The 27,544-nt window shown below is 37.3% G+C and overlaps 1 protein-coding gene across 1 annotated transcript in view; it reads right to left on the bottom strand.

Annotated features, from left to right (window-relative positions):
* Window positions 1-4,018: 4,018 nt before the first annotated feature.
* The window catches only part of LOC145980983 (protein sprint-like), a 127,500-nt gene continuing 103,974 nt past the window's right edge, over window positions 4,019-27,544 (bottom strand). The window contains exons 7-12 of the mRNA XM_083114073.1: window positions 22,150-22,418; window positions 16,685-16,876; window positions 15,482-15,613; window positions 13,563-13,826; window positions 9,848-10,046; window positions 4,019-8,197 (exon numbers count right to left, since the gene is read on the bottom strand). Coding sequence (XP_082970199.1) covers window positions 8,064-8,197; window positions 9,848-10,046; window positions 13,563-13,826; window positions 15,482-15,613; window positions 16,685-16,876; window positions 22,150-22,418 — 1,190 coding nt within the window. The 3' untranslated portion in view covers window positions 4,019-8,063. The remainder of the gene's footprint in view (window positions 8,198-9,847; window positions 10,047-13,562; window positions 13,827-15,481; window positions 15,614-16,684; window positions 16,877-22,149; window positions 22,419-27,544) is intronic.

Here is a 27,544-nt window from a genome sequence, read left to right as displayed (position 1 = left end):
CCTGACACTGAAGCCAAACCCCGGGTACTGCTTTTCGGGCTCTTGATTAGTATGTCACGATTGCCGTTGCTGTTTCATCAGTAACTGTTCTCAGCCGTCCACTAAGTTCTCTGTCGCACACGGATCCAGTCTCCTTAAACTTCTGCATTACACGCAACACTGTGTTATGTGAGATGTCGTCTCTCTCTGGAGCCAGGCATTGAAATCTTCCGCAATGACCCTGGCACTGTGCTCCCCACTTATAACAATAATTTCGATCCGTTCTTGGAGGGTTAAAGCCATGTTAGATCACCTGGAACAAGTAAATACCAACCCATTACATTACGCCAAATGTGAACTTCAACTGTGAAAATATCCTCACCAAATAAAGTTATGGGAAAAATAACTGAATATTGTTATTTCTGAGAAAACGCACATGTAAAATTATATACTACATGACCCCTCTCCACATTTGAAAATCTGGATGTAATTCCATGATGGCGGCTTTTAAGATGGCCGCCATGATACACACTAGCCCCATCTGGTGTGCTCCCACCTCCAAATTACCCATATCCGAAATTTCATCCCCTTTCGTCAAGTAGTTTTCAAATTAAAAGGGTGGTGCCAGACTTTTGCCACACCCTGCATTTTATGGTATACCTGAATGGTTACTACTTTTTAATTAATGCACGAGACCAGGTAACTGTAATAAATTTTCTCTTAGAAGTTGAGTATTTAGACATTAATTTTACAAAGCCCCGGTATATTAATTATATTCATAGAAGAATTAACAAATTTGCAGAATCTTAAAGACGTTATAGGAGAACATCTACTGATGATACTTTTCTTACAATTGCCAAAATGAAAGGTTTAAGAAGAAAAAGAAAAGTACGGGCTGCTAGAAATTGGCTTGAAAGAAAATATTGTAATCAAGGTATACTCAGCATGATTTTTAATGAGCTGGGGTATTCATACACAAGATTCTTCAAAGGATTAATTCATTAAAAAATATTCTGTTCAACTAAGTAAATATGTCAAACATGTAATACACTGGTAATAATAAATATTTTTTCACTATTGACTAATCACATCTGTAGTGTACAAATCTCATTGCTATGGAAGAATTCAAAATGTTAATGAACGCAAAGGAACCTCATTTCTGTTACTTTCTTTCATCGAGCAGCAAACAAGAACAACAAACACACTGAAACCACAGACAAAACACACTTTTCCTTGCCAAACTCACAGAATACCTTTACAAGACCAAACTTTCACTCTGGAAGTTACCGCAGCATCTAGCAGAGAAGCCAGTTGCAATTAGAACACAGTCTAGCAGCCACAATTTCCAGCCAGTCCAGTGCCAACTACGGCATTCCTACCCGAAGTTGAGGCTAGTGTAAAGACATTGTTACTGAGAAGTTTGGTCTGAAAGTTTCACGGGTTGCGGAGCACATGTTCTTCATTAAACAGTGTACAACCCTGTTTCTCAAGACCAACAACATAAAATAGATATTTGATTACACTATTATACATTTTTGAGAGAGCTACACCCTGAAATCTTTCCATATCCCATTGTCACCCAAGGAGTTGTCCAGTGTTAGTAGTTTCCAAAGTAATGAGTCCAGCTTAAAATCTTGTAATTGACTGAGTGAAAACAGAAACCCTGTAGAAACATTGAGAAATTTTCTGCAACCCCTGTATTTACTTGTGACAATGATCATACATTTGAATTTTTCTCTCACCCCAATGCTCTTATTATCCCCCTCCCCCCCTTCTGTAACACCAGTGCTACTGTTTCCACTTCTGATCCAGGGAGAAATTTCATTGACACACCGAAAATATGTCCTCCTTGATCTTTCAACAAGAAATACAATAAAACACTAATTGTATCCAGAACCTTTCAGGCTATAAATACAATTTTATGGTGGCAAGATAAATTTAGAATGAAATTAGGCCTTTCTGAATAATTTTAAGGGGGTCAAAAAAATTTGACAATAGGTTAATTTGTAATTAATGTATTTCTTTTACTTTAGACATTAAATTAAGAAAATTTGTTTATTAATAAAACATGTAATTTGAGCAATGTTACATTTTTAGATCAATTATGGTGAGCAGAGTTCAAAGTGACACAAAAGGCAATAATTTAGGTGTTTTTACTTAACAAGAAGCAGGAATATGTATGTATTAATGCATTACATGGAATTTCCTTGATTCTTGCACATTCTTGAAAGTTTCTCCTTTTTCCCAAAATTTTTTGGCCCCAATATCTGCACACATATTGGGATTGTGCGTTTACTCGCTATTTATATTTAAAATAATATTATATATATATATATATATATATATATATATATATATATATATATATATATATATATATATATATATATATATATATATATATATATATAAACACTTACGTGAGTGAGTATCGTTAAAAAGTCCTATATATGACGCTTCAGCACATAAAATACTTCGTCATGATAAAAAGCAATCTAGGATTGGATAAAAAGGATTAGGTTAAAAGCGTAAAATTACATGACTGTTAAAAACTATAGATGCCTTGGTAATGCCAAAAGTGGAGCTGAATTCCCATACCAACAAACGGCTGGTGGTGTTTATATACAGGGTGGGCACAAAGTCGCTGTCCCCAATAAATGAAGAAATCAAATATTTGGGGAAAGCGACTTTGTGTCCACCCTGTATATATATTATTTTAAACCCCAATGTCCGGATATATTACAGTCTCTGGGCTTCACAGATAGCCTAAGTAGCCAAGAATATACACTCCCAATTGATCCCTGCCAAGAGAAAGGTTAAACATGAAGTAATACGTACGTGGAAAATCAGAAATAGTCATAAGCAGCAATAACCTGTCTCAGATCTTCAGGCATACCATGGGAACCCACGGTGGTAGAACTCGCAGAATATGAACCAAAGAAATTGTTCAGTGTATGGTAATCCGACGGTGTGATGTCCAGAAAAAAAATATGGCAGCTGCATTAGTTTCACAACCAAGCTGGATAATGGTGTCATGGATGGCCTTAGCAACATGAGTCCTTGTGTTGTCTTGAAGCGCAATGACACTCCTGCGAATCACAAGCCCTGGATCCACAGTTTTCAATTTTTCATGCACACGTTCCAATTGCTGCGAGTACAGTTGCATTGATCGCCTGGCCAGGTTGCAGCAGTTTGTGATGCACGATACCCCAAGGAGTCCACCTTCTGTTGACATAGTGTTGGTTTTGGTTATATGGGAGGAGGTTCATGTGGTGCCAACCAACGATGACAGCACCATGGAGTATCGTAAAGAACCCTATTCTCATTGCATGTCAACAAGGGTCCTGTTGCTTTCTGATCCTCTGTCAACTCATTTGGGGTCCATCGCCCCACTATATATTGTTGTCCAAGCTGATGGAGGTGTTGACGTATGGTTCTGCACTACAATTTGAATGCTTCTATTTATGCCTCACATATTTGGCTAATTGTGGACATTTCGTATGTGGTGCATCTTGCGAAGGATTCATTGTGGTTCTTGAATTTGTTAAACCACCATTGTACTTCATTAAATTACGCACACACAGGAGATGTACTACGTAAAATTTTCAGCAAAAAATGCACGTTGTTCATGTAATTCATGTTAACAATGAATTAACATTCCTAGGCTGGGAGGAACCAGGCAACGTCGACGTCTACAGTGTTTCAAAGGCAACAGATCCTGTTCCGGTAGCACTATCGGAGACAATTTCACACAGGTAAAACAGCGGCAGCGAAAAATCGGGCAAAGCTAAGTTAGCCCAGTAGCTTAGTGGTAGAACAATGGCACAGTATGCCAGAGACGTGGGTTCGAGTCCTGGTCGAGCCTGCATTTTTCGCTGAAAATTCTACATAGCACCATTGTACCATCTGCTCATTCACCACATACCTACTACCAAGCCTGGCATTTTCATATTCCCCTTTCACTAGCATTTGTTTCCAGTTTAAACTCGTAAAGCATACAGGCCACTTTTAAATATGTTGAGGTAAAGATGAACAATAATTCATTTAGAAAAAGAGCATTTAATATTTTTCCATTTTCATACATAATTACAAAGACACATACAATACACAATTACATGTTATGTGCAAAAAAACAAATAAAAATAAAACTTACAGTACAAAACAATACAAAGATCTTTCAACAGCTATAGCATCAGCTGAGTGCCTTCAATAGCTGTCACTATTTAAAGGTAGAATCCCTTTTACGTTTATTTTTTCAATTGACAATCAATCAACTGTTTCATGACTAGCATTATTAGTAAAAATCTACTTATGTAATGAAGTAAGAGAGACATTATTATTATTATAGATGCCAAATACCATGTGCAAGTAGGTGAACTATATAGTGTCTAAAATTTGTTAAGGCCCCTTGAAATTTTACAGACAATAGTAGAAAAGGAATAAAGAGCCCGTTAGTCAGAATAATGGGTTGGGCTGGTTTATTTTATTCTCAGAGTCATTTCAAAGACTATTTTCTTTCCTTGCTAACTCACACTTCATTTCCCAGAATCCTGTTCATATTTTGATAATGCAACTATCACTTTCAATTGTACATCTATTATTGTTTACAAAAAAAAGGCACAAAAGTAACATTTCAATGCATTTTTTTGCCAAAAAGACAATCCACAGACACTTCACTCCACCTATCTAACAGACATGCACAACACTTAATTTACATTACTTTACAATTTGTACAAAAAAGGCAGAAGAAAATCTTTATTCAGACCTTGTAAAAGTATACAACAGTTATTAGAGAATTGTTCAGTTACAAAGAGTTTTGATGTTGAAATTTTAAATTGGTGGAATTTAGTATACATGTTGGTGAAAAGCTATTTTACGTATAAAAATTTACTTGCACATATATTGACACTCATAGTGCATTGTTAACAAAACATATCCTTTGCACAACTATTTGAATTTCGTCAGTATGAAAGTGTTCGGCAGTTATAATTGACTGTGGCCATATAAAGAACAAGTCTATTGCTCTGTTATTTCTGTCTTTGCCATTTCACATAGTTAACAAAAATTAAAGGGTTATATTTTCACAATGTGAAATTTCAGTGTTACCAATCCAGTCATTCAAAATGTTAAAATCCCAATTTGAATCTTAACTTTAGCTTTTGTGAGTGAATTATTAACACTGATTGCACAGGTGTGCTATCAACAATGTTATTTTCACTTACAAACATTGACCGGAGTAAATGTCAAGTTGCTCAAGTATTGGGACAAAAATGTATACGTGGGGACACAGTCCCAAAATCACCCAAATTCGAGACTTGCTTACTGGATGAAAGGTAATAAATTGTGAACATTCTTTGCAAGTTACTTTTACTAGAAAACTGGAATATTGGGGAAAAAATTATGATGATGAAATCTATATTAGGTTTAGTTACACATTTACTGAACAACATATTATTTTATCCACAAAAAATTGAGAGTAGAAGTTGGGCTCGCTGAACCATTCTTTCCAGGTTATATTCTCACAGAAATGTTGCAAATAAAGTATACAATAATTTCCAGTAATAGCCTAGTAAGTGTGGTCCCTTTCATTCTATATACACATGCATTACTTAGAAATCATTACCTTAAATGAAGAAACTTACACTTTTGGATCATTTTTAAGTATTGTTAGAGCAAGTAGAGTGGTTTACGAGTTCCAGCAAGCATGAAATTAATTCTTTTCTAGATAAATTTGAAAACAGATGAATTCAAGGTAAAGAATAAGTGAAATAGGCACACAAATACTGAAATCCCTCTTGTTTGCACATCAAAATTAACACACTGAATTTTTCTTTCCCAGAATATAAATTTTAATGTTCGCACAAATCACTATCGGAACTGTTCATACTGATATTTTGGTTTTGTTACATGATGTGGATAAAGAATTATGTAACGTGACTTTGCCAACTATTCTCCCTTTCATATTAATTTTGTTGTAAGAATGTATTGTTATAATTTATTCCTATAACATATAATTTCAAATTTCGTAAGTGAAATCGCAAATGAAAGTGATTTTACCAATTTAGAAATGTATAGATTTTTGATCTATCAATTATACAAGTAAAAAGTATGAATCACGAAAGATATAGTAATTTTGTGAAAGACACTAGTAATTTGTAACAAAATAATGAAAATACAGGTACAAAATACGCAGAAGAGGACAAATGGTTGGTGGACTATATCAAAGCGTTCGAAGATTAATATGGAACAGGGATGTACCTATGAAATATATGCCAATAATTACGTACGGAGCAGAGACTTGGACAATGACAGAGAGAGAGAAAAGAAAGATGCAGGCAGTGGAGATGAAATTTTTAAGGAGTATATTGGGGAAGACTAGGACGGAGAGAATAAGGAATGAGGAGATCCAGACAGTGGGTGTGATGAAGCTTCAGGACAGGATAGATCAGGCACAGATGAGATGGTTCGGACACATGAAGAGGATGGATGCAGAAAGACTACCAGTAAGAGCTTACAATGCACAAGGAGTGGGAATAAGGCCAAGGGGGAGAGCAAGATGTGTGTGGAAAGAGCAGATAGTGGAGAGTGTTAGGAGAAGAGGACAAGATTGGAACACCGTGGAAAGAGAGGACTGGTGGAAGACCAGGAAAAAATGGAGAGGCTTGACTTCTATGCCAACCCAGCCAGGCAGGAAACTGCGAAGGGTGATGATGATGATGACAGGCACAAAAGAAGTACCAAACAACAAAAGAAAATTTATGCACCATATTTGATAGACTAAACTTTGGACTTTTGGCTGAAATGAATTAGTTGTATGATAATAATCAAATGCAGAATTTTGTTAATGTTTTTTATGAACATGAAAGTATAATTCACGTATTGAGGTTTTGAGCAAATTTCTAATATGTAGCCTTTTCCTCTGCAGCAAAAGTAACTAGAGTCATGGCTGGATACATTAATTAATGTGATTACGAAAACAAGAAGATTGTTCATGACATGTTTTGACCAGTACCAGTAAATTGATATTAGTCCGTCCCTAATAAATACAAATACAGGGTTATTCAAAAATAACTCTACAACACAGTGAATATGTAATTAATTACAGCTTATTTACAATTGCGACCACTTGGGAAGTCTTTCTGACCTAGTCGATGGATTCCTTCCTTTTGGGTTTTGTGAAAAACTTAAGCTATGCTGGAGAAAGTATAGACTGAATTTGTTATCATCCATTATGTATGATTCCATTTCATACCTATTATAAACTTCTATTACAGTAAACGTCTGGGAATTGTTGATATAATGATAAATCAGCCTGTATACTGGTTTCTATATTATTCCATATGCAAATGGAAAAGCATAATCCATTATAATAATGTGTGAAATTAACTGCATGCCCATTTTTCTGTATAATTTAACTATGTTTTGAGACTGGCTGTACATGCAAAATATACATGAAAGAAAGTACTCAAGACAACTGTTACAGAATTATAACTTGAAGCATTAAAGCTTCCTAAAGTTTTCTTGCATTCAACACTGATTCTAGTATTGTGTGAATTAGTCATGATAGTTCAGCAAGAGATTTTCATAATTATATAATACATATCAACATAAGTGCACAGAAATTAAATTTACAAAGACGTGCTGCTGAAAAAAAAAACGTTAGAAATTCATTGAATATCTTCATACTTAAGTCAAACTCGTTGCATCTTAGAGATTACTGGAGCTATTTTTTCCCCAATATCCTTTGGTCTTTATTTGCTCTATACAATGTTAAAGTTATGAATGTTACAAAATCGTTTACACACTTACAAACATGGCACTCATAACACTCACAGCCTTTGTTTGTAGAGTAGAAAAAAAACAACTTTTTTTTCAGCTATCAAAGGAGAAAAACTACACGTCACTACTATATACACTATAAATTATCCACTCAATATGATTAGAAGACACGCTTCTTCTTGGTTCACTGGGTGTTTTGACCTTCCTGTATTTCGGATTGCACATATTAACGAGAATTTCTATCATACATGCACTTGCACATACAATTATTCGATGAACACTTTGAGTAGATCAGCCTACACTTTCTACTGTGGAGTGGAAGTCCGTGGCCATGCAATTTTGGCATCTATTCTCTTGTACGCAAACATACAATGTTTTCCTGCTTCTGTGACATTTGCTTTGACATCCTGTGGGCATTCACCATCTGCCAGCAGAGTTTCTGTAAGACAAGCTGGCAATTAGTGTAATTCCTGCAAGTTATTGGTCAAATGCATCACATGCAATCTCCTCATGCATTTTTATACACACGTTGAAGTTTCTTGGAAAATTTAAATGTGGGTGGGTATTCTTGAATTTTAATAACCTTTTTAGTCCTCATACTGCCAAATTGGTGTTTTAATAATAAAAATAATGCTAATAATTGATTGTATTGATTTTTGCTTTCGTGACAGTACATTTTTCTATATTTTTCATGGTCCGCAATATCAGAAAACTGAATCTATTATATTCTTTACTATTAGAATAATTAACCATGAGACTTATAGTGGAAACAATCAAACCTTTTGTAACTATAGAAAATTATCAAACTTATTAATATCACAATATATAAACAAAATATGTACCTAGGTACAATATTTCAAACAGTAGCATTATCTGCTGCTGTAAGAATTCAACTCTATGTTTCAACGTCTTGTATCAAAATACAGAAATTTCTTTCAGAATTCTTACATTGAATGTATCTCTCTCGAATTTCTTCTGCTTTTTCCTCTTGTATGAAATCTTTCTACTATGATTATTTCTTCATCTGATTCCAGGTTAACGTATGTTTATTTCTTCTGCTACTTTGTTTGTTATTCAAAATTTGAAGATAATGAGATAATACAATAGAATAGGAATATAATCTAGCAGAAATATCCATCTTCTTATAATATATTTACAACATAAAGGATCTGTGCAATTCCAATGTATCCAAAAATTGTAATTCAATTCAATGAAATGGTATATGTATATTTAAAAAAAATTCATTTAAGGTACGAAGTTTACAATTGTCATTCCACATACTCAGACTCAAAATACATCAACAAACGCAAGTCACAAATATTACTGGAAAATTTTATGAATTTCATAAGAATTTCAAACTCAGATTTACCTAATCAACTTCAACATATCTTATCATGCAATAATTTTCCATCTGTCAGATAGTGTTCTGCAAAGGAAACTAACAAAGCAAACGGGTTGAGAGAATTCTCTTTTATTTCTTTTACTTCTTTGATAAAAATAAAAGCTACACTGTGCAAAACTTGCCTCAGGGCATTATAATATAAATACGTATAAATTCAATGCAATTTGGATTAACAAAACTTGCAATTTTTCACATCTACTGAGAAACATTCACCCAGAATTATATAGATAATTACTGGAGTCAATAATTCAAAGAATTCCTGGTGAGTAGGAACCCTGTTACAGCTTTTACGAAAGAATTAGGTCACAAATATTATAATTCTTTGATTCATAATCATTTGGTAATTTACTATGATATTTTGCTGTGAATTAATAATCAGTTTGAATGAGTTTCTTAAAATCTCCTAATGACATTAAGACAAAGTGTAGAAACTGTCTTAGGTAACAGCGAGTAAAAAATTCAATGATGCACATAAAAAACTATTGCCATGAGCATAGGTATGGAATAGACAACTGAGTGCCTCACAGACAACAATGGCTCCTCCATTGATGTCTCTGACTGAAATGTCCATTTCAGACCTGTGTCGAGGAACAAAACTGTTGGTCAAGCTTATCACTTTGAGGTACTTCTAATCATTTTTCCACTTAAAACACTTGAGTGTCAATAGTCATTGAATTTTAAACTTACCTTCCCCATCCACTAGCTTGAATAACCCATAATCCTGTGGGTTGGTGATACGGACTTTGTGAGCAATAATTTTGCAGACGTCCCTCGTTGTCATGTTGGGACGAACCGGTAATGTCTTTGTGATGATGCTCCCGTGAACTTCGTCAGGAACAACTATCTTCAATACTGATCGGAAATCTGTCAGAGACGCTACTCGCCACTGTAGAAACAGAAAAAGAAATTCACATATTTGATTTGTGAGATGAAACCTTTGAAAATCAATACATAAAATAAGTATTACTAAATTATTTTAAATTTTAGCGAGTGTTGGAGCCTCTTTTGTGCATACCACAACTAATGTCAGAAAAACAAGTCTCCTTTTAAAAATTATCATTGTGAAAATGCTATGAAGCCGAATGAAAAATTATTATTACAACAGAAATGCTCTGTTTCAATCTTCCTACAACCATATATTCATTATGATTCATCAATGATTGTCTTACAAGTTCTCAACCACTGGTGTGTATTACAAAATAATGCAGTAAATGTTACTTTAAAGCTGTTTTTATTTGTACTGCAACTTTAGCTCTGGTTCCCCAGAACTTTTTCAAGCTAAACTATCAAGATATATGACATGTCACAGCAAGGAAAAAACACTTTAACCTTTCACTGGTATATGTGCGAGTACGGCACTCACCCTGGAATATAAATGTACATCTGTCAGGTCAAGATGATGGTAAAGCTTTCTAGTCTTGTCTAGCCATCATTTGTAATGTCTGTGGCCAGAGGATATCAGTTGCAGATGGTGTCACTGCTCTCAGTCCATGCAGACACATCATTTTGACAACAGTCCGTGTTTTGTGAGTACCACACTCATGTGTATACCAACCACGTAACAATTCTCTTCAAAATATTTCATCTGTGCCCACTGATTTTGTGTTGTTTCAATATTTTGTGTTTAGATTCTTCAACAATGATTTTGTTATTTGTCTCCATTCACCTATTACTGTTAATATTTCGAGCTAAATGAACTCTGAAATCTGATATTTCGCAAGAATGAAGAACAGCAGATCAGAACAAATCTTGCTGAATCAAGTGATAAAGAGATTGAAATATTATTATGATACCAACACTGATCAATTTGGCCAATGAATATCAACCTAATTTACTTGTACCATCTCCTCAATATATTGGGCATGATGAAACTAGGAAGTAGAATTGTCATTGCCCTCGTAAACAAGTAATAAATTATGGAATTTATTACTAATTTAGTGCTGTCGTCACCTTGTAATCAAGGGGTCCAGGTTCGATACCCGGTGAGGCACTTGGCACAGTGGTTCGGATCCCACTTTAAACCGTAGGTCCAGTCCCGATTAACCTTACTGTGCATAAAGTGGACTCAAACCAATACTAATGTAGTGCAAATTAATTAGCATCGAAAGTAAATTCCAATAAAATTACAGTACAAGAATATCATTTGGTTATTATTATGTAATAAATAAGATACATCTTTAATTTTAAGTAACATTTTGGCAATAGATCTTTATAAACTTTTAAAATCATAAACGTAAAAAAATATTCAAAAAAATGACAAAAAACAATGAAAATCATATGCAAGTGGTGCTCACACATACACCAACCACATTACTCTGGAACACGTATACCAATGGAGGGTTAACAGCAACATTTATGTATAATTTTGTTAACGTGATTTATCAATGTGTTAAGTTTGAAAAGATCTCTCCTACACTTGAAACAATTAAGTATTTTTCTGTAACAAATGCTGTGGTTGTAGTAATTTTAGGAACATGCTAGAAACATGAAACTACCTTGATTTTTACGTTCTATCCTTTTTAAATATACTATATATATATTTTTAAAACAGATGAGGAAAACCTCAACAGGGAATATTAATTTTATCAGCAGCATTCAGATGTAGAGTGAAGTCAAATATAATATTCAAAACTTTTAAAAACATCTCTACCATTTCCTTTGGTAAATTATATTTAGAATAATAATTTCACTATTTCCTTATAATGGGGAGAAACAATTATCGAATTATAAGAGGTATATTTCTACAAGAACTGTAATGATTTTGATTTAATTACTTTTGGTACTTATATTTTATGCATCAACAGCAAATTAGGATTTTCGTCTTCGGTCACGTACAGCTCAACCAAGCATAGGTTTCAACTTTAGGGGGCACGGCAATATCTGCTCCCTCCATATTTACATGAAGTTGGTACCTCTGCAACCAACTGAACAGTTAGCATGGTAATAAGTTTTCTACACACCCATACTACTTTTTCTCACATACTAATAATTCATACCCACACTTTCATATATTACTAACCAAACAATGTTAATGATCACATATATTTTCTGAACAATAGTCATATGACTTGTACTTCACAAATTAGGCAATAGCTATCAATAGGTTATTTGTGCACAAAATTTCATTAATAATTACTGTATTTGTCAGTGTATAAGATGCACTTTCTTGCTTTAAAAATAGGTTTGCCAATACTCAGTCTTTGATTACCTTCATTTCTGTAAATTTTCTCATGGGGTTCTGTGAAAACTCGGACAGTGGTTAAATCATTCAAGAAGTGTGGCATTAGTAATGCACTGGATGGTACTGAGGACAATTTGTTGCATGAGGACTCCGATTATGATTTAGAAGAGGTTTCAAATGACTCTTCATTTAGTTCTGTTTGGGCAAAGAAGATTAAAATGTACTCTTTCCTACTTACAAGGGAGGTTATCTAAGTGCCCCCCCCCCCCCCCGCCCGATTTCCATGAAACTTGGCAGGTATATAGAGGGGCCCTAGGAAGAAATATGTGTTTGTTTGTTTCGGCTAAAAAACTGTTTTAGGGGACAAAACCCGCCTCAAATGTCAAGATGAGGACAAACTGACGTGGGGATCTGACCCCTGTGTCCCCCTCAGATTTCCATGAAATTTGGCAGGTGTATAGAGGGGCCCTATGCCCCCTGTTTCTTCCTATGCCATATTTACGTAGTTTCGGGGGTCAGCTCCCCACTTCAATTTCTCCTCATCTTGACATTTGAGGGGGGGGGGGGGTTGTCCCCTAAAACAGTTTCTTAGCTGAAACACAAAACCTTTTACTTGTTCCTTTGGGTCCCTCTATACACCTCCCAAATTTCATGGAAATTGGAGAGGGACACAGGGGTCAGATCCCTGCGTCAATTTGTCTTCATCTTGACATTTGATGGGAGTTGCCCCCTAAAACAGTTTTTTAGCCGAAACAAAAAAAACCCACTTATTTCTTCCTTTGGGCCCCTCTATACACCTGCCAAGTTTCATGGAAATCGGGGGGGGGGGGGACACTTAGATAACCTCCCTTGTTAGATTATGTAAGTTATGTATTGTATGTTGAAAGAAGACTTACACATTACTTTATATTTGAAACACTGCAAAATTAATTATAATATTCAGTAATAAAGCTTTTTCTACATATGCCGGTGTGTCTTATATGCAGGCAAATATGGTATTTCCAAACACACGCTGCGTCAACTTAGCAAATTATAGGAAAGCACCTCACAACTTGCCAAGGTGAGTACCTATTTCGATATAATGATATTGTCACATGGCATGAGCAAGCATTAATCGAACCAATATGATTAGTGTGTGTCAGTGGTGAATAAGATTTAGAGTACTCCGACAAGGTCCTTTTTCATGCCATGGAAAAATACAACAACAAAATCGGTACTTACATCCAGACTCTCCCCTGGGCCAAGTGTCCTGTTCTGTTCTTCCGAGCATGCCCTGAAGTTCTTGAGAACATGCACCGCACTTGACAGCGTCGTGAGATAGTAACCACCTTCTCCAGAGAGCAGCGAGGGATGCAGGAGACCCCACATGTATTCGGCTTCGATCTCGGCTGCCACCATCCCACTTTGTACAAGAACCCACACAAACAATGGTAGGAAATCATCAGCGCCCAGCAGTACTCCCCGATTGTGATTCGTCGACTTAACCTAACGTGGACAAAAATGCACAATGTCAAAATAACAGTCAGTGTACAACAAGAATAAATTAAATATTGAATTTGGGAAAGAGGTAAACCAAATACAGAAATTTTCAAGCTGCATATATAAATATGCAGATTTTATTAGCATTACTCGCTACACCTACGTTTGAATGTTATTTGAAGGAAATGCGTACCGTACCTGCACACATTTCAACAAGTGGAAAAAAATGCCCTTCATGACGTAAGCTATACTCTATCCGAGGCAACTCTGGAGCAAGGCCGTGCATAAGGACAGAGATGGGGAGAAAGTGAATGGATAGAGCTGAAGCAGCACACGCTGCTGTAAAGGCTGGTAACTGCAGTCACTTTCCCCCCACCCAGCAATCCCAGTCACTACTTGCGCAGACTTGTTTTTGTTTGCTCACTCCAGAGATTCCTGGGACAAAGTATAGGCCATTCGGTTTAGCTTGAGATCTGGCCTTCAGCTGCGCAGAAGCCTGCAGTCAGCATGACGATGCAAGAGTTCCACTGAGATCAGAGTTGCTAACTGTCTTAACAATTACCTACAAAATCCACAATAATCTGACTTCAGACCTTATTGGTAGGAGTGTTCAGTACTTACTGCATTTAGTTCTTTTTCTTTTTAAGCTACAGTTTGAGAAGGTGATAGTTCAAGGAAAAGAATGACAGAGGATTCTTTTTTTTTTCAGTGAAACCCCCATTGTGAAGCCCCCTCAGCGAAAGAGGCATCCTCCTTCCCCTCCTCTCCTCTCCTGGCAGATCGTGTTAGCACGAGTAAGGTGATTGTTGACCTGTGTTGCTTAGAGTGTTTTATTCAATGGATGCTGAGGTGAAAACTGGAAAGAATATTAGATAAAGCAAATTGACTGACAGTCAGAGTAGAGAAAAATAAGTTGATGAAGAAAGAAGCTTACAGTGGACTTGCGTTGAACATGAAATAAGTGCAAAAGCATGTTTCCGCAGCTACTGATATGTCAGTAAGTACCTTGAAACGAAAATGATCACTATAAAGTAACTGGAAAGGGATTGGTAACGCCTAACAAACCATGCAGAAGAAAGAAAGTTAAAAGTTATATGGACGAATTTGACAAGTGTTATTCGTAGAACAACTGAGGAATTTCACGATCATGAAGGACAGCTGTGCTACTTGTCTTCTGCAAACGACGAACATATCCAGCGTTGCACACGTCAGAGCTCAGGTTAAACCGAATGCGCTGTGTATATGCTACTTTCCATTCTACACAAACACGAGCACAAAAGCAAATCTCAAAATTCTCAGAGAAAGCAACTAACCCAGGTTGCAGAATTTCAAGCGTAAATAATCATTAAAAACATCTATACATATACACACACACAAATTCATACACGACGAGGTCATAAAGATGTATGATCTTACAGTTCCCACTTTGGAAATATTGGTCCTCAATTCGATAACCATGGGAGGCATATAGTGGTTTGGAACTTACTTTAAACAGTAGTTCAAGTCCCGATTAGCCTATATGTGCATAAAGTATACTTAAAAGAAACTCAAAATATTAAATATAATTTACACCTTGTTGCCTGTTTAAGTAAAATTCCATACTACCATAAGTCTCTTCACTGAGTAACATGCAAGGAGAGAGAAAAATCACCAAAACTTACAGAGTTAAAGATGGCTGATATGGATGTGAGTAAATTCTCAAGTTTTTCAAGTGGGGAGTCTACTTCCTGAAGTCGTTGGAGAAAATGGCAAATAGTTTCCAATGCAACGCCCGTCGGAGGAGTGATTTTTGCCTGCAAGAGTAAACAAGCATTTCTTGCAGAATAATGTATTACTTCCTATAATATTAAGTAATTGCAATATCACTAGATATACATGTATTTCATTTAGCATACAATAATGTTGCAAGAACTAAAAAAAAACAGTAAGAAAAATTCACAAGTTAATAAAAACAAAGAATAGTATTTTAAAACATACTAATTTGTTCACAGCACATTTGAAGTCTATTTTTTTAAAAAACACATAACAAATATTCATGTCTTTGTGCAAAAGCTGCATTGCCTTTTTTTTCCATTTGCACAGTTCTAAGCTTTGCATTCAAAGATATATTTTTTCGATCTGACTGATAAGTAGAGGATTTCAAGAATTTCAATTGTCGTGTGAGACCCAGAGGGATGCAACTCCAATTTATCAAATTTAAAGGAAGGAGGAAATAATGTGTTCTTAGGAATATATTCAAGTCTTAAGAAGATTCAGTAAATTGAAGGTACATAACTCCAGCTTGCTGCTAATGATTAGAAGTGAAAATATGTCGATATAATTTCAAATAGAGCTCTTCAGAGGAGTTTATTTAAAGAAAACTGAAAATCACACATGATGAAATTAAGATATTCGTAAATTGCTTACATAATTTGTCACCAAGTTAACCCATTAAAAGCACTAGTGTTTTATGAAAATGTATTTTATTATTATTAAAAAGAAAAAGTTAATATTTAAAAAAAATGGAACACACACAAATAAATAACATTTAATGAAAACTAAGAAATAAGCAGACATATTAACAGTATGTAGTATGTAATGGGTCGGGGAGATATTTAAACTTTAAAATCCTGAAGCATATAGGATATCTGACTCGAATGATATTAAATAAATCACAGAGAATCCCCAAAAGATTTTGCACCACAAACATTTGAGCAATTGGCTTCTGTCTAGCTATAAGCAGTGGATTATCAAAACTAATTTCTAGATCTGATTTTTCTACATCACAGTTGTGATCAAATAATTGCAGCTCACATCCACATGTGTGAAAACCTGGAATAAAAGTATGCACAAGAATAAAATGGAATACATACAAAACCACTCACCCTAATGCCTAGCTCATGAAGAGGTTTCGTACGAGCATACTGGATACTATCTGCTAATAGCTTGATGGCTCCTGATCTTGTGTATTCTTCCACAAATAATTGGTACAAATGTTCTTTCAGTGGTCTCACAACTAGTTTATGCATCACACCTTCCAAGATGGCATCGAGATTGAGGAACTCATTTGCTTTCAACTATATAGAAACAAGAGGAAGAGATTACATTAAAAACTTGCAAAATTGAAGACAAAACAAACATAACATCATCATGCACACAGACACACATGAAAGATTTTCATTATTTACTAACTCCCTACACCCACAATTTTTGTCTAATCATATTGTCTACTTACAATTCAACTTTCCAGATAACGTTTTGCAAGAACATGGTGTCCTCAATTGCTTAACATTCTTCAATATTCTGAGTTCCTTACACAAGAATATAAATACAATGCACAATCACGCGAAGAAAAAAATCTTGGATCTTGACATCTGCCCCAGAACAGAAAATATATTATTTCATTCCCCATCAATTTACAGCTATGAAACTTGCTACTACATGAAGCTTCCAAATTAAGTAATATTTGGTCTTCACCAATGCTTTCTTATTGATTCTAAGTCACGTTAACTACAAACCAATTTTTTCAGGTCCTTTTAGACATAATTTTGAAGTGGAAATAAGCACGGACAGAAATGGGTGGTCGTCGAAAGAACAAAGAGATAACGTTTGAAAATAGCAAATGTTGTGGTGCTGTCTGAAAGAATTGGTGCACTATGTGAATTTACAAATAAATACATCTTTTATCCTCTCGCTTTGCTTTGCAATGGATGATATACAGCTGGACGTCATCATGCAACGCACTTTGGGAAAAAACAGCATGAAGTCTGACAGATAGATTCACACGTGTTAAGGAAAGCATATGAGCCTTCTTACAGCGAGAAATTTGTAATATTTTGTACATACACTTTCCCCATATGATCATGATAATCATATCTTGAATCACTTCGGCAAAGATCATGTGCACAATGTTTACCCGGCATGTTTTCAATGCAGTATCTGATCTGATTTACAGCCTAAATGCTGTAAATAGTAAGCATAAAAGTTCATTTGACATTTTAAAATTGATTCCTGCAAGATTTCCTTGTTCTATCAAAAAATTTGAAGAATTGAAGTTTTCCCCCTTCCCAGAATGTTTAAAAATCTGCCTTATTGCTCAGTCTTTGTGCATTTATATTTTTGTTAGTCAGCAATATATTTCACCATATTTCCTGGATTCGATGAAATGATTTGGAATGAAAATTGCGAGAGCGTCAACAATAAAATCTACTTACCTAAGGTAAAAGCTGAGGTTGTAAGGGGGACTCGGAACGAATAAGGACCATGGGCATATATATATAGCTCACGTAAGGAGACGGGGTGGTCAACTCTTGGATCACTTATTTCATAAGTGAAAATCTGGTACACTACTGACTGGTAGCTTGTTAGAGCGGGAGGAAAAGGGGGGGGGGGGCTGGACCCGATTAAGTTGTATGTATGTACAACATAATTGTCATTTACATCACACATTGTGTGGGAACAATGGAAGAGAATCGTAACTGAAATTCAGCACTGCTGGCAGACAGTGGTGTCATCATGGAGTCAAAGATGTTTGCAGTACCATCTGTATCTCGGTAACTCTTGTATTATGGAGAGGGAGTGGTTCAATGTAGAGTTAGATTGTTTTGTAAAATGAGCATTTTAAAATTACGTCCATGCATTTAAATATTAAAAAAAGTTCAGGAAAGTATAGTCTTAATCATTTCTTCTTTTCCACCTGATTCCAGGACATTTATGCATCCCGAAGAAACTATTCGGAACACCGGGACAAATGATACCATTCCGGGATTGTTCCAGAAAATCCAGGATGTATAGCGTCCCTATGATCTGGCTATCAAAATCCACTCAGCCACCACATGAAAGGTCACACATTTATTAAATTAAGTCTATCGACGAACTTCTAACATTTAGAAGAGAAGTAGAAAATGCTTTTGAAAAAGCTAATCCCAGCTTCTCTTTAAAAAAGGAATTACAATGTTAGAATTACAGCTTCTCCTTAAAAAAGGAATTACAATGTTTTAAAAAAAAATTTCCTCCTTGCTACAAAATTGAAAATAACATCATCGGTGTTATTTTAATATTTGTATGTATGTACACTTAATAGTGCAGGGTCCATTAGCCGAGGACATTATTTCAACCTCCTTAATGTTAAACACATCCTCTCGAGTGTTGAAGATTAAACTGGCAGGGTAGCCAAGATCACCAACAATTTGTGCATATTTGAGTACAAGAGCTTGTCACAATTTTCTACTGCCTACAATGCAGACCCTGGACATGTCTTTCCAATTACTGTTTGCCACATTTTTCATTCAGATTTGAAAATGTAAAAACTATCAACCAGGCCATCCAACATTTTGACACACTGTTCCAATGAATGAGAAATAGACATTTCATATTTGAATAAGTTGTTGCAATTTTTTAATGTGTTGACTGTGTTCAGAGAAACTTGGTTTCATTTCTACTACAAAATGGTCCAAAAATGGACAACAGTAAAGTTTCTACTATTAGTGTATACGATTTCACAAGTCACCCTACTGAGTATTGATACTTTTCTGTCCATCTTGTGTCAAACAACTTGAGAACATTACAGAACTTCCCTAGTTATCTTGCACTGCATTTTTTACAACCAAATTACTTTGAGAAGATTGATTGATTTATTTGCAATATTTTTCTTCGCTTTTTGTGCCACTTTTGGCTAATTTCCGAAGATCAGGATGAGTGATGACATGATGAAATTGATGAATGGACACCCACAAATGCCCATGCCCATTCTGGGTTTCAAACCTGGGACCCAGGATGTGCTAACCACCAGGGGCTGCTCCTTTGAGAAGACTCGAAGGGAAAAAAATATACCTGATTTGACAGTCTCAATATCACAGAAATTCTACAGAAATGGGCAATAGCCAGGGTTAAAATATGTGCTGAACAATGTACAAAAATTGCTTTTGGACACTTCTCTGAAATTATCTATCTATCTCATCCCCTAAATTCTACCACCCATTACATCAGCACCAACTATTTTTTTCTTCTAAATCCACACCCACACAATCCAGAGAGATTAGAAGTAGTAATAGCTGAAGCTAACCCAGACGCAGTTACAATCTCCAATAGGGACACGTTTCCCATTCCGATCTACAGTTTGGAAAATGGTTTACTGACTTTCTTATCAAACAGTCGGGAAATTTCAAATTATCAAAGAATTAGAACCTGAGGAATACTTAAATCTTGAATGGTAAAAAGAAAACATTTTGGGAATTCCTATTGAAATTATAATGTTCATGCTATAAGTTCACAAGCAGCTACTTTGGGCAGAAATTACATGTGGTATTGTAGAATTTTTTAAATATCAGGAGTTTTCTGAGTATTTTCCACAGAAATTCTGAAACTATCAGGAAATTTCAGACATTTGCTTAACAGTCCCATCTGGTGTGTGTAGTTAATTTCTTAGACATCCGTATCCTGTTCTATATGCTTGTAATTTATGAGAACAAAATAAGTCTGAAGAAATTTAACGAACAAGTCTCTGGGCATAGCGGATAGAACAGGTAATCTCGTAATTTTACTGAACCAGGGAGGGTGACCCCTTGAATCCCCCCCATTAAATACGCCCATGATAAGGACTACACACAAAACTACAGAGGATTATACTCGCTTTAGATTCTAGACGCCAGTGCATCTTTAGCCTGCAGACATGCTATTTACCAGGGTTGTCCTATGTGGAAGTGAGGTTGACATCTGGAAGCTTATGGTTAAGTCACCCGTTAGACCAATTTTCAGGTTTAGATTTTTTTAGTATAAATCAGACGGATAATGTTTGATGGAAAACTTTAAAAGACACCATTATGTTTTATGGATATGAGCTGAATACAAAAACTATTATCAGAGTTGAGTATTATGATCTTATACGGATACACGTGTATCAGACACAGCTTACGGAACAGAATTCAGAGATATTTCAGATTGAAGTTATCTGTAACACTTGGCCCAAACCAGTGCTCGAAGTGAGGGGGTATAAAATCCCCCGGCTACCAGGGTTTTCACACAAAAAAAAAAAAAAAAACAAAAAAAAAAAACAGACACAAGGCTCGACCAAACATCACCTAGCAAGCAATGTGCATTTCAAAACTGGACCAAAGTAGTTGGAAAGCGAGGTGTGAGGTTCTATACTGACTTAGTATCCAGCTTGGTGGTACTAGGGGGTGTTTTGGTGTAAATCGTGGTTTGCCATACAAACAAATTGAAGAAACTGATAGTTCTTGAATAAAACTGGATGTAAAAATAGCAATGAAACTGTCCTCTGGGATCTGGAAATAGCACAAACATTAAGTCCTAAACGCTATCAAATTCGAAATACTACGTTTATTAATTTGACAAATTATTAGAAAATGAACAGGTGCATTCTCTTCCTGTTGTAATGACCCATAATTCGAAACCTTAATTTATAAATTGAATTTTAAGCTTCAAGTCAGTGCAGCGAGTTTGGCATAGTTTGTCTGTAGTTTCAGAGCTTCAGGGAATGATCTTCCATTTATTTGTGGGAAAAATGAATTCATGGTTGAAGTTTGTGTTCCATTTTGTTTGTTGTCTTCTGAATTTACTAAAACAAACATGGCAATTTTTATAGTATGTAGGAAATTATTAGTAATACCAAGTATTTTAGTATATTAAGAACGTGACCAAGAATTTTGGGAGAGGAGTTGAGAGATATGCATCATTATTTTTATTTGAAATGTCTCTTCTTTCCTTGGAAAACTGGGGCAATTGGGCTGCATAAACCACATTCCCATTTTTCAGAGATGCTAATGTAAGTACTCTATATTGTATTAAAGGCTGTGTCCGGAAGGTACGAAGTACAGACTTGAAGGATGGTCTTCACGGAAGTGACGTCACCTAGTGCGGTTCGAAAGCGCCAAGTACACAAGCAATTGAGAGCATAGATCGGAGTACGGATCGTTGCAGACTTGGTCACGTGATTACCACACTCGTTCATTTGTTTGAAATCAAGAAGGTAGAGAGCCAGCAAGTTGTTGGTCAAAGTTCTTCTAATGTGTGGAAATGTATGTATAAAAACATTTGAAAATGCTAAGTGATTTATATGGTGAAAAACCAAGTGTTTAAAACGGGGGAAACAACGAGTACTCAGTTTTATCTACTGATCGTATTTGGCACTGTAGTCAAGTGCAATTCGAAAGACTTTCACTTCCAGTCCACGACTTGAAGACCGCACTGCGAGACCATACTCGAGTACGGTCGGTCTTGCACCTTTTGGACATGGCCAAAATATGCGTGTCTTCTTCTAAAGACCATTCTTTGCCACTGATTTCAAAGTGTAATTTTTGTCATGCATGATGGATACAGAAGAGTTCCTCACCTTAGTTCGTTCCTTCTCCACTTCCTTCTCGAACTCCCGCTCCCCGTGCTTGACGAGGTAGTTCTTCATCCCGGACATGAACTGCCTCATGTTTCGCATGACGATCTGGGGGCTGGTCTCCCGGCTCTCCCGCGTGCACGAGATGAAGTTCTCGATGTTCTGGGCGAATGTAGTGCTCTTGTCTGCCGCCAGGTGGAGAGCGTAAGCCCTTATGGAAGCTCCAGTACCGCTGAGCTCCCGGTTCCTCAAGGCCTGCAGTCGCGGAGGAGCTGCAACGACAACAATAATAAATATCAAGGACTTGTTTAATATTTGCATCAAGAGAGAAAAACATATTCACTTGCAGAGGAGCAATTCCATTGTGACAAATTTACATTCATGTTTTTATTATTTTCACAAAGCAAACTTTACTCGACATTTAGATGCTTTTAGTTTCTAAATATATTATTACATACTTTTTTTTGACCGGTATGACATTATGTACATTATTTACTTTGTAGCAATTGTAGGCCCGCTTCCGATTAGCCTATCTCTGCATAAACTGGACTTACAACAATAATTCAAAAACCCTTCCTACCCCCAAAGCAATACACCAGTGTCCCGATAATAGACTAACTCGAATATACAAGAAACTCAGACTGTAAGGAATAACCCGAGGAAAATCAGAAGTGATAAAAAAGAAAACGCAAATTGTGTTTGTTACACAAAGTTAAAAAAAAAACACGTTAAAGGTCTAGGAATTTTAAATAAATTCAATTCCGGTCCAGGAACCTTTTTTCCGGATCAATTTAAATGCGGCTCAAGAACTTTTTTCTGTATCAATTTTAATCCAGTCCAAGTTCCGTATGGAAATGAAACGTAACTTGGACCGAATTTAAATTGTGAGAGAAAAGGTTCCGGTCCTGTAGCAGAACCCAATAGAATGTATAGGTCCCTGGACCTTTAACAACCCTGCAAAAAACCAGGCACGTGAAGAATGGTATTGTTATGAATATTGTGCGTACTCAATACAGTAGTAACAATGATGTTAGGAAAAACAGATAAACAATACTGAACTCATTCTATAATAATGGATGTCACGGGCGTATTGACATTTCAGGTAGTAAGATACCCCTCTCCCTTTTCCTTTACTTGTACACGTGCCAGTAAAATTGCTCCCCCCCCCCCCACCTTCAACCATTATCAACGTAATCTCCATTCTGCACCTTTCCTGTGAATTGTCTTTCTTCAATTCCAATGCTTTTTTTCACCCAAGGTGATTTAACGCTACTCCCAGACAAAGCTTTGAACTTAACCCCTCGACGTCAAAAACAAGGTGAAGCTATTTTTACGGCGCACAATGTTTCTCAGTGTTTATTTGCGTGGGCTTATCTGTGGAAAACACTAGTTTCATTTCAATTGTTGTCTTTCTTCGTCTGGATAATCCGGTGCTAACTGACGATTTCCTATCATGTGACGGCAGCTTGGACTTTCGTTATTCCGTGGGACGTTCACCTCGTTTTGAATCGAGCCAAATCAATTTTTCCAAAGACTGAATGAAAACTTGCCAGCTGTAGGAGCCGAGTATGGAGCACATATTGCACAAGGTTTTAACAAAGAGGCATTGCATATAATTAATTTCCGCCACTTCTAACTACGTTTAGTCAATTTGCGCGTAATCGCCTGAACGCAGTTAGAAAGTATCGGAAAGCGAATGGTACTGCACACGATAGTGTTTTGTCGTTTCGAGCAATCTGCGAGTTCTTGCGCATAGCGTTAGTCTTCTGTTTTTTCCCCGACGGTGCTGCCGTCGGTGGTCGCGAGGAAACTACCTTCCAGTGCCGCCATACTGTCAACCATTTTTAACCCGCATCTGTAACATCTTGTAGTAGTATGTCTATGAGGCATTCTAAATATACGTAAATCTAAAATCACATGCTTTTAAACCTGAATGTACTGTTACAGGAGAATGAAACACATCATTGCAGTATTTGTAATCTAGGGATCCCGGGTTCGATTCTCGGTGCAGTTATATGAATTCCCGATTTGTCTGTTAACTTAATGAAAGCAGTAAGGAACTGAAAAAAATGGTAAATACACCCTCTCCCCCTAAAATAACCCTTGATTATCACATTTGTCTTTGAACAACTTCTAAAACGAACGTTAAAAGTGGTAATTGCGAAATATTTTATTGCGTATCCTGTCCCCTTCGTAGAACGCAACTACAGTATGTAATATTCACCTTTAAGCTTAGCGCCCACTGAGACGCGGAAATAACAGAACGCAACAGACCCGTTTCCGGCGTCTCAGTGGACGATAACCCTTAAAAATAGCCTGCAGACTTCTGGCACGGAAATTTCGGCTACGGTTCCGCGCATTTCCCTGTAGTGAGCGTTTCACCATTTGATTTCAATAGAAGCAGACAACAGCAGTTCTGTTGCCGTGTTTCTTCGCATCTCATTGGGTGTTAAGCTTAAAGTTTTACAATTCCAGCTCCGTTCGGAAAAAAAATCCTGTGTACGCTAGTGAGTCAATATCTGGCACTATTTATCTACTTCCTTAAAATATTTGCTCGATATTTAATATCATTAGTCTAAAGCAATGGACAGAGAGGTTAGTCGAGACTATTTTACATTCGATCCGAACCTTTCCATCATATATCAGTCCCGAAAATATTATTTACGGCCATTTTACCCACGTGAGAATTCTCCGTTGCCAAAGGCGCGATTCCCGTGAACACACAGTGGTTCGAATCCCTCTTTAAACCAGGGTTTAAACCAGAACCATACATTCTAATGGGTCCTACTGGGTTCCGCAACAGGACCGGGACCTTTTTTCTCGCACAATTTAAATTCGGTCCAAGATGCGTATTTTCATCCGAAAAAAAAATGTTCCAGGACCGTACTGAAATTCATTCGGAAAAAATGTCCCTGGACCGCATTGGAAGTGATCCGAAAAAAAAGGTCCCTGTACCGTATTTAAAGTGATCCGGAAAAAAGGTTCTGGATCGTATTTAAATTGCTCCAGAAAAAAGTTTCTGGACCGAATTGAAATACTCTACATATAAAAAGGTTCTTTACGGCCCAGAACCCATTTGCGCTCGCCGATTTTCTCTCCTGGACCGGAAATGAATTTATTTAAAATTCCTAGACCTTTAACAACCCTACTTTAAACTGTACGTTCACTCCCGATGAACCTATTACATATAATGAACATCAAGGGGACCTTGTGCGCGTTTTGGGCGCCGCGTTAACGTGATGATGAACGAGCGAATTGAAGCCATGATACTTTTGAACCACCCTGTGAAACAAGATATTTTGTTGAACCTGAATACAAGCAACGGCATCTACCGGCTGGTTGATTTCCTCCCTAGAAAAGCCAATGGCATTGCAAGGACGTTACAAAACTTGAAACAAACAAAACACTTCATGAGTCATCCAACCATTCAACGCGGCTAGCGAAAACAAAAAAGCCACCGCACTGCATAAGAAGTCAATAAACACGGACTTTGAACAGTTGTAACAATGATGAGTATCAGCAGACTTCCCGCCTTTATGTCCCCATTATCTCCGGCAACAATCGACTTTAGACTCAAATACTTAGTCACCTGATAAACAGTGACCGGGCTTGAAAACACTACTTGCCTCTAACGCAAGGATCATTCTTGCGTTAAGTGTGTTTCTAATGCGGCGCGAAATGGTAATTTCGTAATTCTGAGGAGAAATTAATATGATATTAAGCGAAATTGTAGGTGCGGACGACCCAAATAAAAAAGAAAAGAAAAAAAGCAAAGCAACAATACAAGGAAACCATAAAAAAAGATAAGTTTGAGAATTTACTGGACAAAGTAAGTGCAGGAAATAGGAAATAAGAGAAACTAAAAATCTGCGCTTGCGGTTGTCACAAACAATCCACGCGATATGTCGAGAACGAGACGGCGAACCCCTGATTCTAGAAGAGTTCAGAATGAGACATCGATCCCATGGTTCTAGAAGAGTTCGATAATGAGATGAGACAGCGAACTCCTGGTTCTACAAGAGTTCAGAATAAAAAAAATTGAAGTCATGGTTAGAAGAGACAAAGAACCTCTGGTTCTAGACGATGCAGAGAATGAGGCAGCGAACATCTGGTTCTGGACAAGGCAGAGAACCTCTGGTTCTATGCGAGCTCGAGAATGAGACAGCGAACTCCTGGTTCTAGACGTGGCCGAGAATGAGACAGCGAACTCCTGGTTCTAGACGGCCGCGAATGAGACTGCGAACTCCTGGCTCTAGACGTGGCCGAGAATGAGACAGCGAACTCCTGGTTCTAGACGTGGCCGAGAATGAGACAGCAAACTCCTGGTTCTAGACGTGGCCGAGAATGAGACAGCAAACTCCTGGTTCTAGACGTGGCCGAGAATGAGGCAGCGAACTCCTGGTTCTAGACGATGCAGAGAATGAGGCAGCGAACATCTGGTTCTGGACAAGGCAGAGAACCTCTGGTTCTATGCGAGCTCGAGAATGAGACAGCGAATTCCTGGTTCTAGACGTGGCCGAGAATGAGACAGCGAACTCCTGGCTCTAGACGTGGCTGAGAATGAGACAGCGAACTCCTGGTTCTAGACGTGGCCGAGAATGAGACAGCGAACTCCTGGTTCTAGACGTGGCCGAGAATGAGACAGCGAACTCCTGGTTCTAGACGTGGCCGAGAATGAGACAGCGAACTCCTGGTTCTAGACGTGGCCGAGAATGAGACAGCGAACTCATGGTTCTAGACGTGGCCGAGAATGACACAGCGAACTCATGGTTCTAGACGTGGCCGAGAATGAGACAGCGAACTCCTGGTTCTAGACGTGGACGAGAATGAGACTGCGAACTCCTGGCTCTAGACGTGGCCGAGAATGAGACAGCGAACTCCTGGCTCTAGACGTGGCCGAGAATGAGACAGCGAACTCCTGGTTCTAGACGTGGCCGAGAATGAGACTGCGAACTCCTGGTTCTAGACGTGGCCGAGAATGAGACTGCGAACTCCTGGTTTTAGACGTGGCCGAGAATGAAAGAGCGAACTCCTGGTTTTAGACGTGGCCGAGAATGAGACAGCGAACTCCTGGTTTTAGACGTGGCCGAGAATGAGACTGCGAACTCCTGGTTTTAGACGTGGCCGAGAATGAAAGAGCGAACTCCTGGTTTTAGACGTGGCCGAGAATGAGACAGCGAACTCCTGGTTTTAGACGTGGCCGAGAATGAGACAGCGAACTCCTGGTTTTAGACGCGGCCGAGAATGAAAGAGCGAATTCCTGGTTCTAGAAGAGGCCGACAATGAGACGAAAGTCTATGCCCTGTTCCAACTATCTCTGGAGCAGGCGAACGAAAACAAATCTCTGTGCAAGTAGTGACGCGAGACAGCTCCACCAATGAACATGCGAGAGGGAACG

This window comes from Lepisma saccharinum, chromosome 28, assembly GCF_977018435.1.
Source record: "Lepisma saccharinum chromosome 28, izLepSacc3.1, whole genome shotgun sequence".
Classification (NCBI taxonomy): domain Eukaryota; kingdom Metazoa; phylum Arthropoda; class Insecta; order Zygentoma; family Lepismatidae; genus Lepisma; species Lepisma saccharinum.
This window is presented reverse-complemented; position numbering and strand designations above follow the sequence as displayed.